Genomic DNA, 17,781 nt, shown 5'->3' with positions numbered 1-17,781 from the left:
CCTTTTTACTGAAGCACATCGTTTTATCGTTTCGTTGTAAGTGTGATAAAGTTCGCCGAAAAATGATACACCGTTACCTATTATTGCACCATGAAGTAAAGTATACTAAAATGTAAGTCTGCATTGAAATAGATTTTTAAAAAATATTTTCCTCTTCGGACAGGAAGTGATATCGCTAAAGCATGTTTATTGAACATTTACAAGCTTTACTTAATCTTTTAAACACATGATATTGATTTTTTTGAATGCTAAGAAATAAAAAACAAACCTCTACGTTTGATGTTATGAAAATTTCCAGGGAAAGATAGGATATGTTAACGATGGGAGTATATGAGTCATTGTGACGTTGGTATACCTTTGCGTACATAAAAGATAAATCCGTGAGCAGTTTGATATAAGCCCGTAGTAGTGGAAGTACTACCATTAGTTCACTGGACGTTGAGCTCAGCAATCGTGTACGGTCTTATCGAAAACTTGGACTTGTTTTATCAGATAAGTCAATTTGTAAGTACATTTTCATTACATTTTTTATAAGAGTTTAATACATTTTGATCAGTGAGTTGTGTGAAAGTTATTGGCGTATAAAAATTATTTATTTGTGTAGTTTATCACTTTGTTTTTAGTGTTCAAATAAAGTAAAAGATTTTAGAAATCACGCACTAAACATCTGGATGGTTTCTGATTGTTTTAAATATATCTGAAGTGATTTGATTTAGGTACTAAAAATATATCAACTTATTTAATATGTTTTTAATTATTTTTTTTTTTAGTTAGCGGTTAGATTAATATAATCAGATAAATATTTATTTTACGGTTCATGTGATCTTCCGTTATATTTTCTGAAAGCAATGCATGCTATTTAGCTTATTACTTCGATTTTCGTAGCAATTCTTACTTTGACGTAGATTTTCCTCAATTGCAGTAATCTCTTTGGTTCTTTATTTCCTATTTCTTTTAGTGAGAGAGATATATTTAGATAACATAATATTTTGCTTGGAGGTAGAAATTTGTTAGAATTTATCATAAATTTAACTTGTTTATAGACAAAATAGTATATGAGATTTAAATAAGTTGTTTCTAGCCGGATATCTTCAGTATTATTAAAATGCTATTAAAGGCTACGGTAACATTGTTATAGCAGTACTATTTTTTACATCTGAGATGATTTCGACATTGATTGTAAGAATCTAGTATAGATCAAGCGGAGAGTTATTGCTCTTTATATTTTTTACTCACTTGAACAAAGTAAAAAAAACATGAAACCATTATGACAAGATAATTTGAAATGAGGTGAATAAACTATTGTAATTTAGAAGCAATATTTTTATTTTGCAATAATTCTGGGTCCAGTTTTAAACTAATAAAAAAGCATGACCAAGAGGAATTGAAAACGCGGAATTGAAACTTAAATGTAAAAAAACGGTCTTTGTTAAAATGGCGCTAGAGTACTTTTAATAGATTTAAACGAAATGGTTTTTGCAAAGTGCATTTATATCGTTTACATCCAAATTCATCAAAAACTAGATTACGAATGAAAACAATTTCAATAAAATTTGTTTTGCCAGTCACCGAAAAAGATATGAAAATTGGGAAAAACAAACCGACCGTCATGGGAATTATTTTTTGTTGTTCCGATATAAAACTTATCAATTCCAATGTTTACTGAAAATGACGTAATGTTAGATATTTTGTACTTTACTGAATTCTTTATACAATCCTATTGTTATTATTTATTTGGTATATTTATTTTTAGAATTATGGCTGACTCGGACCGTGTCGTTTACCCTGACGAAGTTGAGGAAGTAAAAGAAGAAGTTATGAAAGCGAAAACTGTTGAGAAAAGCGAGACAGCCCCAGAAACTCCCGCCGCTGCCCCTATACAGATGCGAAACATGATCTCCGTTCCACCAAATTGTCCGCCCGGGTACAAAATGGGCGCCGATGGAGTTTGCAGAGAAATCTTCGATTGAATTAGTAAAAGGCTTATCTGCCGCAGTCAAAATCGTTTAATGATGCTTAAATCTACACTCAGGGACTGATTAAGTAAATATTAAATGCTTTTCAGTGCGGCTGTAAGTTAATTTAAGGCGTTATGTTTATGAATTGATCATATTAGGCTCTCTTGAAATTTTGAATGAATTATATTCGTAGAGCCTTTACATTTTTTTAAGGAGAAAATCCAACAATTTAAGCTAAGTTTAGTTTCTAAAGTGGATTTAATTATTCGTCTCAGTATTATTATGTTCCTGTTTACTGTAAGCATTATTCAAAGTGTATTCGAGCTACTCGTATGTACGATGAAGTATTAAAATAAATCGTTAAGAATAAATACTGCTTTTGTTTTCTTTGCTATGATTTTTTCTACATTTTATAACTTGAGCATCAATACTTATTATGATTTAAAATCTAGGTTTACAAAGCTAACGCGTACCATCTTTAGACCACATCATCACTTCATCGGGTGGGATCGTGGTCAAGCGCTAGCTTTTTCAATATAAAAAAGGTCGATAGAAACTCAAAATCAAGATGTGTATTTGAAGTAATAATTGCATATTTATAGGAATATGTTTCAATAAGACTGTTGACGTTGAGAAATCGAAATTTCAGATATTTAATTACAATTACAATAAAAGTCAATGTTTTTCTAATAATTAACGATCATTTACTTTAAAATACTCATATAATTACACAATATTCTATTATTAAATAATTATTACTAATTTAAAAAATTAAATAGTTTATTTAATTCCAAATTAAAATAATATCAACTACGTAAATTATAAATAACCTAATGTAGCATAAGTTTTAACAAATGGAGCGTCACTCTCGCACGAATTCCTGGAAAAGAAAAAATAATGTTAATAATAATGTTAAAAAAAAAGTATATTAATATACCGTATTAGTCCATCAAGGAACGCCTTCGATTACTATGTACAGAGTATTTGCCGATAATAGGTAGGCCGATCGGCCCAACGGGAAAACAATTCTAACGGCAAACACCCTATGAGTGTGTGTTCGAATATAAACAGTTGACGATATTGCACAATAGTTATTACTTAAAATTCTTTCCATAGTTAGCGTACAGTAACGTATACAGCAATTTTCATTTGATTTATTAGCACTGATGGTTGAGGAAAAACCTTCATAGACCACATTCAAAATCTTATGGACCAATTTATCGTAAACAAGAATGTCTGTACGGGAATGTCTTCTGCTTGAATCTGGGTAGGAAAGCGCGCACGCTTTACGAAAGATATGTGATCAGGCTGAGGGCCTTCGTTCCAAAAAAAATTTTTATGTAAGCATTTATTCTTATGTTAATTGTGATTTAAACTTTAAATTAACTAATAGGGATAATTTAATTGAAAATTTACATAATAAAAGTAAGACATTTGATATATTGTAGATTATTTTTTTAGTCTTGTTCACTCTTCTAGTTTCGAAACTGTTTAGGAATTATTAAAGTACGTAAAAAACAAAGGGCATATGTCTGATCTGTTTTATGTTTTGTAATTTGTTCTATATATTGCAAGTAAGTTTGGATTATAATCTAATTGAAATCCGATACCACGTTATAGTTCTAGTATTTGCCATTATGTCAACGGTCACATTTAACAAAGCGCCTAAGAAATAAAAATAGCGATCATTACGTTCAACGATGTGATGTAAATGTAGTATTTTATCAAGTTTTAGACAATATTAGTTAAAAACGTTTTGTTCACGGATAAAAGTAGTGAGGGGACGTAAACGTTAATATTTTAGTAGGTCTAGTGTTGTGCCGATACACCGGCACAGTATCGGTTTTTCTTCTTAACACTTGTAACTGAATTGTTTACAATATCCGACCTTAAGAAAAGATTTGTATTAAATTGTAAAGATAAGTTGGCTGTACAAAACTTAACTTTATATTATTTTGGTTCGGAGAATTTTATTAATATAAACAGTTGTCATAAAACGAATAACTACAGAATTGTTCTAATACATGCCAGAATAGTGACTGTATCTAGGCCTGTATTGTACCTACTGTTCACGTTTGAAATTACCATTAAGTACCTAGACCGGATTAAAGGAAGAACGGAAGTCAAGGAATATGGAATGTTTATCGACTTTAGTGAAAGTAACCGCATATTACAAATTATAGTTACTCTATTTCTTTATAATTCCGTACAGCTTGTTGACGTCATACAGGTAGGTCACGATATCAGTTATCAGGGATTTTCGCTTCCTTCTTGTATATGAATGACTATTAAATTGCGTCACTAGCCAATGATAAGGGAGGTCTGACCATCAAGGGGGAACTAATAGTATTTTTTTGAAGAGAATGCTCATTAACATGTGGTTCAATTTTTTAATGAAAAACTGACAATGACATGTCAGTTTTTAATTTATCTATGTATGTCTATAGGGATTGTAGTCAACTTAATATTTCAAAAAATAAAATATAAACACCTTTATTTAATTCGTGCAAACTAAACCATATCCACTTCATTGCCTGAAGATACACTTGTTTATTTATTTTATTTTTTATGTAGTTTATTTATTGATTACTATGAACTTTTATATCCATAAATGTTGTTGTATATTTTCAATATTGACATTGATTTGTATTTAGCTTTCTTTCGTAATTAATAAGATAAAAAGTCTTAATAAAAACAGGATGAAAATGGGGTTTCTTAGATAAATAAAGCAAAAACAGACGAGCAAAATAAAAAAATAATGTATGATTATTGTATTTGTCTTTTCTTTTATAAAACAATGTTAATAAAAGCATTTACTCATCGCTATATAGAGAGGCAATGTAAACCACTCCTGAGGTAGTGAGAAATATAAAAAAAATCAATATTCTGCGTGCATTCATCACTATAAACTAAAAAAATACATAGTAAATAAATAAAGTAAGATTTGTAGAATGCGTACATAATTGGCATAATAAATTAATTTGCATTAATCTTCAATTAAATGACAAAATTACACTTAAGGTAGTTACAGAAAAATAAACAAAAATACATAAAAATAGCACCGTACAAAAAGTAGAAAAAAAGACTATATAAGTAAGGTAAAACAGAAAAATAATTGCTGGATAAGCTAATCAGTCGCAGAATTTTAACAATAAATCTAAAATAATGCTTAACTAAAATAACTTAAATTATATATATGATTTAAAAAATGCATTAAGCGGTAATAATAAAAAACTTATGTAAACATATAACAACGCACCTTTTTACATTAATTTTAATTTATGGTATAATATACATTTACTAAATTAATATATAAGAAAAAGTTATAATTTACTAAGCCCAATGAAAAATGCACTTTTATTGGACACGTGGTTTGAACATGTGTTCGGTTAAATAAATAAAAACGGCATGCAGTGTAAATTAAAGTAGCATGAATAACCGATTTCAAATAAAATCTGAAGCTGAAAAGTGAGACAGAATTGTCTTAGTTCTTTGAGACAGTTTTCAACGTGTTTAGGTAATACTCACTCGTCCTCCCACGGACATATGTCGTTTCGCTGTTTGCGCTCTCCAATACCGCCTATATTCTCTCTCTTAACAATATTGGATTCAGAAACCGACGACAGTTCGTCTTTATGAGCAATTTTCTTTATGGCGTCGGATTCCGACGCCGCCTTGCACTCCGATGGAGCACGCTGCGACAGCTCCGACGGCACTCTGTCCGCGGTGTCTTCGTCCACCCCAATGTCCTCGCACACGGCGAGCGGCGCCACCGGCGGCCGTGCGCTCTCCTGCGCCGCGGGCACCGCACCCACCGTGTTTACCGCGGCCATCGCGGTCACCGCCGCCGGCCGACACGTACCGCTCGGTGGCTCGCTCACCGCACTCCTCGTAGACTGTTCCGTCGACTCCGGCGTGGATACTTGATACGATTCTGCCTCTGACGGGTTTTCTTTTCCTTCATGAATTTTTTTAATTCCATGTACAGGGCAATCTAATTCTGACGGGTCCCCTGCCTCTGCATTAACGCTTTCGCTCTCCGGGACTTCGCCGATTCCGCTACTTATGTCTTTACATGAGGCCGGACTGACTTCTTTAGTCGTTGACGGTTCTCGAGATAGCGATCTTTGCACCGAAACGACGTCTTCCTCGGACGACTTCGTCCACTCGGGCACTTTGGAATCCGCACCGGAGACGGCGGACTCGTCATACAACTCCGACTCTTGCGCTCCAGTCGACGGCTCCTCTACAAGTTTAATATCTACGTTTGAAACATCAGTTCTCGCATCACCACTAGAAATAGAAGAAGAGATCGTTTTTACAATAGCCAGCGCACAACGATCGTCGAGAGCTTTGAAATTGGTTACGGTGGGCTCAGTCGGAGTGACGTCGGCCGACGCGAACACCGAGGAGGGTTCCTCAGAGGCGGCGACGGAGCGCCGCTCCTCCGGGGAGCCGGTGCCGGGCGGGGAGTCGGCCGACTCGTCATCCGGGGCCGAGCTGACGCTGATGGTGGGAGTGGGGTGCGGCGGAGCCGGAGCGGCGGGCGGCGGCACGGAGGGCGCGGGTCGCGGCGGCCGCGGCGAGTGCGGCGGCGACCCCAGCGGAGCCAAGTGGCGCGGCTCCACCGCCGACAGGCGTCGCAGTGGGGGCGGCGCCCCTCGGAGTCCTCCGTCCAGAGTACTCTGCTGTGGAAGACGCCGCGTTCTCTCGGCCACGGCTACCGCGGAGCTCACGTCCGACGAGGAACTGCCGGAGTCGGCGGCGGAATCTTGACGTCTTCTACTCGTACTGCCATAAACTCCCTCCCGTGAAGTACACTCCCATGGCAGAACATCTGCCGTATCATCATCTAGAGGATCTCTGAAAAGTTACAAAAATAACAAACGATAACAATCTGTGTGACTTTTAATTCGTTACCTATCATGGATTTTGAAATACAAGTCAGGGTAAAAAATAATTAAGTTGCTAAAGCTCGCATTACAAAAATTATTTTTACCTAAATGGTATATCGCACAGATTAGACTGCGAGTGGCTGTGAGGCGGGGGTTCGGGCGCGCGCGGCGGCTGCGCGGCGCACACGGCCAGCTCGTGCGCGGAGCCGGACAGCGAGCGGTCGGAGCCGCGCCGACGCGACAGCCCCGCACCGCTGCTTCCGGCCGAACCCGGCTTCTTCTTCACCTGCCCGCCGAAATTGAAGAACCTATGGAGAGGTTACATCGCGGTCAATCGTACGAACGTATAATTTGTAGTACACGACAATCTTTATTTCAACGCCTAAAATTCTTTCAATTCTTATGTCTTTAATTTTTAACTTGGCTTAACGTTTTTAACGTGTTTTATAATGTAATAAGTTCGCTATATACAAATGAACTCACTTGGCTTTCTTCTGGTGCACGTTCCTGCCCTCTGTGAGCAGCCTTTGGAAGTGGTCGGAGCGTATGAAGCGCGGATAGCAGTCCTTCTTGAGCAACAGATCGTACACGTGGTCCGCGGCGTGGTCGAGCGCGTACCGCGAGCCGCTGCGCAGTCCCTCCGCCACGCGCTCCGCCGTCGCTCCGTCGATGTTGATCTCGCACGGCGCGCCAGGCTTCAGGAACTCTCTACCAAATGAGGCATATATTTCTAAACACGATCGAGGTAAGCAAACTTTAAGATACAGAATGTCCAAAAGAGCTTTTGATACTTTGTCAAACCTTAATATACGCCAAATAAAAAGGCAGAGAATAACGAGTTTAGAAATTGTAATATCAAAGATAAAAGAGAATACGACCATTAGTGAATAATTATATAATACAAGAATCTCTATGGCCTATCAAACATTTTGTAACGTAATACGTACTCATAAATCTCCTCAAGCTTTTTGGGTATTTGCTTGGGGCTGCTGCGCCTTAGATCCATGACCGCTAGCCAGAACCTGATGTTCTCGTGCGAGTACTCCTTCCGCAGGAAGCTAGTGAACTCCTGCAGGCCCGTGGGGTCGGACACCAGCTCCTCTATCGACAGCGCCCACCGCTGCACGCGCTTCTCACTCGGCACCTCCACTCTGAATTAATATAAATATACGTATTTAAAGAAGTAGTTAAATAAAATAAATTTTCATAGCTGGTGCGTCTATCAAAGTTATATTATTTATACTTACAGGGGACTGTTAATTTGCCAGAAGAGCGTATCGTCGGAAATCCAAGGATTGGAGGGCTGAGGCGGCGTTATCCAGGGGTCATAGGGCGCGAAGGTCTCTGCGTATGATACGAGCGCTTCGAGAACTATCGATGTCTTCACTCGTGTACGATCGAGGCTTGCTTTCAAATGTTCGATCTAAAAACGAAGAAAAATATTTACTTACTGGTGAAAGAGAACATCTAACTTGAAATATTTTTTATGTATATCAATCATCAACAGACTCCGCATTGTCTATTTTGTTCCAGTAGCCGATTCGCTTTCAAAATGTTTTTTTATTTTTTTTATGGAGAATGGAGCACGTCCTTTTTGGTACTCTTGTATTGGAATAAATTTGACAATACCTCTCTGGTTAACTGATGTATGGACCGCTTCTTGGGCCTGGGTTGGCGGACGCGCACTGGCACGGGACAGGGCTCGAGCGCGGAGGGCACGCCGGGCGGCGGCCGCGCCACGCGCCAATACGCCCGCTCCTGGCTGTCGCTCACGATCTTGTCCCCTTTCTTACGTTCCTTGGCTAGCCTCACCTGGTAATGTATATTTGTGACGCAATACTTAGTGACTTAACAGAATACCCGCTATTTTTTTAAGAACAATCTTAGGGCATATTTTTTAAATTTACTGCAAAGTGCTAGGAGCTTTTTAAGTATATTACCGTTTGGTTGTTTTTTACATTTGATGTTTTAAGGTTTAGCTGAGTTTATTAGAAAGATATATCAAATGACTTTACCTGCTCCTCGGCTTGCATAGTGATGAAGTCCCACTTAGCGGCGAGGTTCTTTTTGAGATTGGCGAGTGCTTCCTGCTCGTAATCCTCAAGGCCGTGGCGCTGCTTGTTGCGCAGTGTGCGCTTCACCAGATAGATAGCGTACTCAACGTTGTCGGGACCCAACGCCGGCGCGCTTGACCCTCCGCCCACGCGCGGCCCTTGCCACGGCCAATAGTATGGACTCTGGAATGTATAATTGCTTTGATACAGGAATACTCGAAATACAGTATCTATAGCTGTTGTTGTGAATAGGAAAACAATTGATGAGCATCCATCATAAGCGTCCATTCGTTTACAAAAGACACCAACTCGTTACCAAAAACGATATGACAGAGGAGTTGGAAAGGATGAAGTGTAAGAGCAACAGTCAAGAGTGCTACCGAAGTGAGGAAGTAGCAGGTATCTATTAAAAATACACTTACTTGAAACCTATACAGAGAAGAGTCATCTTTTAAGACAAGATTCTTAGAGTCGTTGACAGGAAAGAAGTATCCGTATTGACAGAGCTGATTTGCTAAGTTTATTGCTTCAACTGTAGAAAGAAAAAATAATGTCAGTAAATTATCATGTCATTATATAAAAATAATTTAGTAAATCGAAATTATTAACATTAAGTTAAACAATAAAATATACTCCTTAGTTTATTTCATTTTATAAATTGTTTAGTTTTAGCGTCTTCATTGACTGATTTAAAAACTTACTATTGTTTGCTTCGTCAAGGTTAAACCTTTCCATAAGCCATTCGACGAGATCGTACCCTGGAAACAAAATAAAGTTATTACATTTTAAAATCTACGTGAGATTTATTCAAAGAAATAAAAAACGATCAAATCATTTTGTTAGTTTTTACGCATGAGTATGAAATACATTTAAAACCACGACAGTTCGCAGTCTGAATGTCCAATAAGCGACTGGGGTTTTAATTATTAAAATATTCCAGTAATCGATAAGTTCATTACAGTGCTTTCTATTTTGAGAAGTGGCAAGTCGTCGACTGGAGTCGGTACAACGCCGTTGTAGACTGTGAATACAATAATGAGTTTTCATACTTGTACAATAACTTATCGTCATATCACTCATACTTCTTGAAAGAACTGAGATAACAATATGTTCTTTACTTATGTGTCGGCAGTGAAAACTCAGGGTGAGGGGCTATTGATTTTACAATTAGACGACGCGACCGGCGGCATCGCCCGACGTCAATAAGGATCGAAAAAGAAACCTTTCGTCGAAATATTCTTTAATATTTAAGGGAGTTGTACTATATTGTAATTTCCCATTTTTTGTCGTTTGATTTGATGTAAAAGTGACCGGTATTTAATACAAATAAACACCAAATCGTTCACCAATGCAATGTTTTGGAGTATTCCAACGTTAGTATTATTTACGTACCCATGAAAGCAGATGGAATAACGCTGAGAAATAGTTTTTGGCTTCTCACGGGTACACCGGTTTCCGGATCTTGCATTTCCTTAATCAAACTTTCCATCTGCAAACAACCAAGAAATTTATGTATTTTAGAAAAAATTTATACCATTTTTTGATAAACAACGAAAATAGATTTGGTTGAAATAATACCTTCTTTTAAAATATAAAATTATATAAATTAAAAGAGATAAAAATAGTGTAGTATTGTAATATAAGAACTCGCATATTGTTTAAATTCTTGTTCTTGTTTCTTGTTCACGCTTCACTGAAAGTTACATCTTTACTTTCTAAATCGCTAAATCGATATGTTGATTGATTTTAATAAACATTGGAATGAAAAGTGTAAATATTTGAATTTCCAGGAGAATATTACAACCGAGTGGTGCTGATTACCGACCAGCAGCTAGACAGTATGCGTCATCGAAGTTTGTTTTATTAGAAGAGATTCCTTTCGGATGGTTTTATTATGTTTTCATTCACTTCTTGTTGTAATTGTTGTTATTGCTGTTTGGTTAAACTTTTTATAAATTCTAAATTTTGAAATACATTAGGTTTTTTACACTATGTAACATAAAGATACTATAGATACGACAAACTATATATAGTTAGTATATATACGTACTGTAACATCTACACTACCACATCGGCGGGATGTTTTCTTAATTGGGTTTTTGAGTTATGTACAAAGCTACAATACTATAGACGTAAGTACTGATGGTACCAATTTAATTTAAAACTTTCATAGACAATTTTGTCACCATCACTTATTGAAACTTAAAATCAAAATTAGAAAAAAATAAAATTAAGAAAACGACTCATTGTTATAGAGTTTTTGTCGATCATTTTAGCTCAGAAGAATACTTGAGAGATCGGCCGTGGAAGGCTTGTGAGCTGAGGTTCTAGTGAGAGGTTGTTCTCGATGAAAGAGACGCAACACCGCACTCCAATCTATAAATATTCAGAGCCCGCCACTCAACATTGTATCCATGCCATGTGCAATGCAAATTTAATCACATAATTGTAACTGACGCTTAGACTGAACTGTCCCGAGTTTAATCAAATCTGATATAGTGCTGGTATTCTCGAGGTCAAGTTTGTTATGGTTACTGGTTATGCAGTCCTCTCATTCTATGAACAAACAGAGGTACCAATATGTTTTAATAGAAGTATAGTGGAAATTCGGATTGGTTTGGAATTATCTTCATATTTTAAATATAAAAGAAGATGCATAATGGATACCTTCTTATTTGACATCTGTTATAAATAAAAATGTACTTGTCTTCCATGCATTATAACTAGTCATCTGTTTTCATGAAACATATACCGCACATAAAGGTTATTTGGTTGTAATTTGGATGATTAAAAATGATATAGATATGACAGTAATGTTTGGTTATATGATTTTTCTCGGTTAAAATCAATGATGAAATTTTAAAATGTAATACCGAATGTTAATGCCAAATAGAAATTTCTTAAAAAAAATCGGAGGTGTACAAAAACTGTGGTTTAAACCTCGCATAAAATAATTTGCTACGAGCAGAGCTCGGTCCGGGCACGACGCGTCGCGAAGGTTGAGGCGGTGACGTCATCGTATCGATCGCAGGGCGGAGTCCCATCTCTAATGCCTCGCTTCACCACGAACATAAGATTCATCCCGTCTAAGGATTATTATCATCAAAAGACATTTAACGTATTCACACACTCGTATCAATAGACGGACATTATGAACCAAACCGTATTGCCAAAAAGATGTCCACGTGATATAGTTTCAGTTGCGCAGTTTGACATTTTTGAATGACGATTCTGTGCGATTATTTTAAGGAATGTGCTTGTAGTATCCGTTCTATGATAGTTGTAGTATTTATATTTAAATCTCTTTGTTATCATCCTAGGCTGTATTCTATCCCATCTCATCCACAATTGTGCATTCACAAACTTTTTAATGAGTATTTTTTTCTTGCGCTAGAGGCTTGAGGTTAGGCTTTCTTGTGTTTTAACATACATATATACTGTGCAATGTTATTGTATATCTCCAACGAACAATGAAGATTACTTCTGAAAGAAATTAATCTTGCAGATGTTTTTGTTCTTGTTGTTTCGGCTTCAAGTTGCTTTCAGTAATGTTTTATGCTTTAGGAAACAGAAAAGAGGGTTGCTACTATGCGAAAGATTGTATTCATAAATAGAAAGCAATCTGGAGGATTGTTAAGGACGTAATTAGTAATGTTTAAAAATTCCTAATCTCGGCACAATTTTATATAATTGTTAATCAGTTCTTTATGAACATTATAAGAAAAGTATTAATTAAATTAGAAGAGATTTTACACATAATTAAATCTCATAAAATTAATAAATCAAAGCAGTTTTTAACTATTTATATTTGATGGTACAAAATTCATAATATGGCTAGCGTGACCATTGTATATGACGCATCGTAAGTGATGTAATAGCAATACAGATTTGGCGATGCGAGGCCGTCGCGGATTTGTCAACACGCATCTATGTCATCTGATACATCGACCTCGAATTACCCATTGCTCTGTACTGCTAACAAAATTTTGAACACCAAAAGAAATAAGACATGGTATATACACAGTATAACCACGTAAAGAAGAAATGAGAACAGTTAAAAACAAGGCTACAAAGGTAAAGGAAGACCGAAGAAAATATGGATGGATTATGTGAAAGAGTAGTACATACTGTCCGTCGGCAATAGGGCAGCTGAGCGAACCACTTATTAAACTACGAGTACAAGTACTTGGTAACATATATAAAATGCTCATAAAAGGCAATTTTTCATAAAATAAGACCAAAAATGTTAAAAAAATTAAGCGCATTATAGAGGCATTTTCCGAGCCGGAAGCGGCACAAGAGTTTAAGCTTTCTAGGGCAAGAGTTTTTATGATACTCCGCTAACCATGACACCGGGGAAATGATAAACGAATTATTTTTTAATTTTCTTTTTCTCTTCATCGTAGTTAAAACTTTTAAAAGACAAACTTTTTGCTTTGTACAATTTAATCTTGTGTGCAATAAAATTATGACCATATTTAATTGTTAAAGACCTATTTTTCCTTTAATTAATTGAAAAAACATTTTCGGCAGGTTAGAATGGAAACGTAGTGCCAGCGTGAATGTAAATCATCCTACAACTCTCTTCAACTCAAGCACATGATTTGTTTACTAAAATCTGTCTACAGGATTAGGTGAGGTTAGACTTAGGCTTATGACAATGTAATTTCGATAATCATCAGATTGCACTTTTCCCTAAGAAAGATCGGCATTGGCACAGCGTTTATAATTAATTACTCTTCCATACATTCTCTAACAGTCGTCATATCAGAATTCAGTACCTTTTTACGCATGTTTCCTTTCACAAAATCTTTTAAAACTCTCTTTGTTATTCCTCTAACTTTGAAAATTCAATTTTATTACTAATAGCTACGTAATTTCGATAAAATATAAAAAGATAGACAGGACATAAAAAATTTACCCTTTTCTGTCCTTACCTTATCGAAGGCGAGGGGTCGGTGTCTTGGCGCAGAGGCATCGTTGGGGTCCATGTTGTGTGCGGGTGCGGGGGGCGCGGGTGCGCGCGGGCGCGGGGGCTGCGCGCGCGCCGCTAGCCGACCTCCATGGGCGTCTGCCGGCGAGGCCGCATGCCGCTCGCGCCCGCGCGCACCCCCCGACACCTGCCGACATACCAATCATTAGACACGGGAGGGGAAAACACACGTACCTAATTCATTTATTCTCTAATTCTAGTCTGTAGAGGAATATAAGAAATGAGTATACTTCCTTAAAATTATACATTATATTGCGATATAGTATACGATTTTCAAACGATCCCTACAAAGATTAGTTGCTTGCTCCCAATCTTCAGTAATAGTCACTTGCAAAAATCATCATTTCCAATTCATGACTGTCTCGAATTGCCGGTTTAAAAGTAAGTTTTAGAGGAACTTAGAGAAAGATAAAATATAAAAGAGATTCTGCAACAGCTTGTTGGCTTTCGATATTCATTGATCGTTCGATTGCAAATTAACTACTGCGCATGACTGATGAGGCTTGACGGCGGTTGCGCAACGCTCACATAGCGGACTGGCCACATCACTGACATCATAAATAACAATTAATCAGGAACGATAGAAAAAAAATTCTATGCCAGAGATTAACAAACGTGGGTCGCAAAGTCGTATGCGAATAATGAGAGAGCACAATATAAAATGGACTTTTATTGGTCCTTGGAAACGTTAAAGGTTATAAAATAAAATATTTAATTTTGTGTTAATAATTATTTTGTTTATTTTTTATTTTTATGGCACAAGGTGGCAAACGAGCAAACGGCCACCTGGATTCGCCGCAGTAGCGAGGCGACCGTTGCCCATAGACATCCGCAAATGCAGATGTGTTGCCTACCTTTAATCAACGGAGAAGGGGACGCACAGAAAGAAGATATTTCTCCTTCCTATGCGTCCCCTCTTCCGCCAAATCCACTTTCCCTTCCCATCCTTTCCTAATAAGAAAAGGGTGGGAAGGGAAAGAGGACTAAAATTAGGCCTCCGGTACCACACTCATCAGACGAAACGCGGAATTGCTCCCACTTCACGCCTGTCTTCTGTGTGGTCGTGGTATTGCACCGGTCGACCCGGCCAATTCGTGCACCCAACAAATATTGTTGTTGCGGGATCTACCACTGTTATTGCCTTGTAAACCACGATACATAGGATGTTATTATTTAACGTGGATTACACTTATATGATGTTGTATATTGTTATTTCTGCCCTTTTTGATTTTCATGACAGCTATCTTTAACAGTATTTTTGGTGGAAAAACGCTACATTTTATTCGTAGATTTACCTTTGAAAACGTAGTATTTTTTTATCCATAAACCGTGCAAACATACGTCTGACTTTAATTGGTTCGCAATTGTGAAACGTTTGCTCTATTTTAATCTTTGTTTCTATTTTAAAACGTTTCTGAGTGTTTTTAACTACAACAATAAATATCCGCTGTATTTACATAGCTAGAAGCTCGCAATTTATATACAATTTATGACTCAAACCAACATTTTAAAGAAATAAATAAATATAACGAAACGTATATTTTAAAACATTTCTTTGCATTTCTCATGAATACATAAAATTACACATATGAATAATATTTTTGTTTCCAAACATATTAAAAGATGAAACACTTTTAATTGCTCAATTAATAGATTAGATACGGCCCAATAGATCTTGATAAAATTTTGCACAGACGTAGAACGTAGTCTGGAAGAACACATAGGCACATATTAAGTTTTTTTTGACAGCTAGTCCTTCATTAATACGTATCTTGAAATGGGTTCCTTCGTGCAAAGAAGGATGGGGAAGTTTAATTTTATATTTTTATAGCAATAAAAAAGATAGCATATAAAGCGCGCAGCACACCTCAGTAATTGTGAAGTTAAAACATAAGGTGTGTAGCGAGCTTAATTCACAGAAAACTTTCAACAGCCAGCGTTTCAGTTCAATTAGCGTATTAAATATGAATAGACGACGTAGAGTCTGGGGAAAGGTTGTTATTTATGTGAACATTTACTGAACTTACTGAAGTCATGGTTCCGAAGGTAAACTTTAAATTGCACACCTATTAGTGTTTATGTCGTTGTTGCATTTCTATTTGTTATTCTTAGAAATAGAGTTACGAAACTAAAAATAGACGAAGAAAAAAATACATATTTTTAAGAAAATTTGTCATAAATTAAGGAGGAATTAAGTTCGAAAATTCTACATTCAATACCGTAGATACTATAAATAAATTTATATATTAAAAAACTCAAACCAAATTATAGAAAAATGACTTATAATTTTACCTTGATAAGCCATGCTGATGAATTCACAAATTCATCTACTGATGTCATTTGATATCTGTTACTATCTGAAAGAAATTAATAACGAAATTCACAAAACAAAAACAAACATAATAAATATATACAAGAAAATGTCCGCTTTATAAACTGTACACTACACTACTAGACACAACAAATGCATTACTAACCTCTTCCAATTAATTACAAATTAAAACAGAAATATGCGTCATCCTCATTCATTCGTTGAATTATTAAGTTGTAACTGTGAAAGACAAAGTCTGAGTAACACAACTGTACCGAGAGACCGACACGACAGTCGTCTAACGACAGATTGCGTCGCATCTCGCAATATCGCATGATAAAGCAGATAAGGCCCCGTCCGCTTAAATCTCGTCTAAAGTCGTAAATTTTAGAGTCGTAGGGGAATTTCGGGTGGCTTAAGAACCTTTAGATAATTGAGATAAGTGGTCGCCGTCGCCCCAGAGAGGCGCCTGCGAACTAAGGATATACTTCGTTCGCTGAACAACGTGCTTGTCGTTTGCGTATTAATTTGCAGAAGGATTATAGACGCTAGTATAAGTGTATGAATTTTATACAGTAAGATACTAACGACACCCTTAGTGTAGGTTTACTTTGAGAAATTTACACCAAAGGCTACCTATATATATAATTAAACTAGTCTTGTAACGTATTTATTTATCTATACTCAGAAAAATCGGGACCACCGTAAAATAGGTTTACATTCATTCTAAGGTAAAATTTAATATATTCGTTCAGTAGACGACGCGCAAAATAAACGGTTATTGAACCGAGTTATTGAATCGAAAATCCATTAGAAAAACTTGCAAGCAATTCTATAATCGTTATTTTATTAATTTATACACAACTTTATTTTCGAATTTGTAACAAAACGTTAGTTACCAATTACATTAGCACGCAACACGGAAGCAAGAGATGGCCGCCATAAGGAATGTCGTGACTTCTTAATGACATTCATTGCATATAAAAATTGCAAACTAATAAAAGTATATAATAACTTCGACAAAAAAGCAATTTTGTAACCATGATATGTAAATTCTGATTACTCTTATACATGAAATCATTCTAATATTATAAATGCGAAAGTTTAGATGGATGGATGTTTGTTAGAAGGTATCTCCGGAATAGCTCAACGGATCTTGATGAAATTTGGCACAGATGTAGAACATAGTGTGGATGAACACATACGCTACTTAATTATGTTTTTTTTTTTATTTCCGCGCCGATAGAGTCGCTGCCAACAGCTAAGTAAAAGAAAGTCGTGTTAGTTACACTATTTATAACTCAAGAACGGTTGAATCGATTTGACTGAAAATTGGTGGGCAGGTAGCTTAGAATCAGGAAACGGACATAGGATAATTTTTACCCCGTTTTCTATTTTTTATTCCGCGCGGACGGAGTCGCGGGTAAAAGCTAGTTTACAATAAAGTACAAAAATTAATCCACAATACAATAAAAACTGTACTAGATATTACAGTTTGAATGCTATATAACTCATTTTGACTTGTCTTCTATTTTAGGAATATCTAAAGTGTACATGTTCGCAGATGGAC

At 36.4% G+C, this 17,781-nt stretch overlaps 1 protein-coding gene across 1 annotated transcript; it reads right to left on the bottom strand.

Moving 5' to 3' along the window:
* Positions 1 to 2,777: 2,777 nt before the first annotated feature.
* LOC106720398 (regulator of G-protein signaling 12) lies at positions 2,778 to 16,523 on the bottom strand. Its single transcript, XM_014515085.2, has 14 exons — positions 16,378 to 16,523; positions 16,193 to 16,257; positions 13,845 to 14,027; positions 10,300 to 10,396; positions 9,609 to 9,665; positions 9,330 to 9,439; positions 8,869 to 9,090; positions 8,483 to 8,665; positions 8,101 to 8,276; positions 7,801 to 8,004; positions 7,337 to 7,561; positions 6,958 to 7,161; positions 5,487 to 6,821; positions 2,778 to 2,838 (listed from the first exon to the last, which is right to left on the bottom strand). The coding sequence occupies exons 2-14, from the start codon at positions 16,238 to 16,240 to the stop codon at positions 2,778 to 2,780; spliced, it is 3,105 nt and encodes a 1,034-aa protein (XP_014370571.2). The 5' UTR covers positions 16,241 to 16,257; positions 16,378 to 16,523.
* Between the last annotated feature and the right edge of the window lie 1,258 nt (positions 16,524 to 17,781).

Source organism: Papilio machaon, chromosome 4 (assembly GCF_912999745.1).
Source record: "Papilio machaon chromosome 4, ilPapMach1.1, whole genome shotgun sequence".
Taxonomy (NCBI): Eukaryota; Metazoa; Arthropoda; class Insecta; order Lepidoptera; family Papilionidae; genus Papilio; species Papilio machaon.
The sequence above is the reverse complement of the archived record's forward strand: the minus strand, read 5'-3'. Positions and strand labels throughout refer to the sequence as shown.

Coding starts and splice junctions, on each gene's coding strand:
- LOC106720398 (XM_014515085.2), bottom strand. CDS start 16,240: ATGACATCAGTAGATGAATTTGTGAATTCATCAGCATGGCTTATCAAG. Junction 10,397..13,844: donor GACCCCTCGCCTTCGATAAG/GTAAGGACAGAA, acceptor GGTTGTTTGCAG/ATGGAAAGTTTGATTAAGGA. Junction 7,162..7,336: donor GTGCACCAGAAGAAAGCCAA/GTGAGTTCATTT, acceptor ACCTCTCCATAG/GTTCTTCAATTTCGGCGGGC.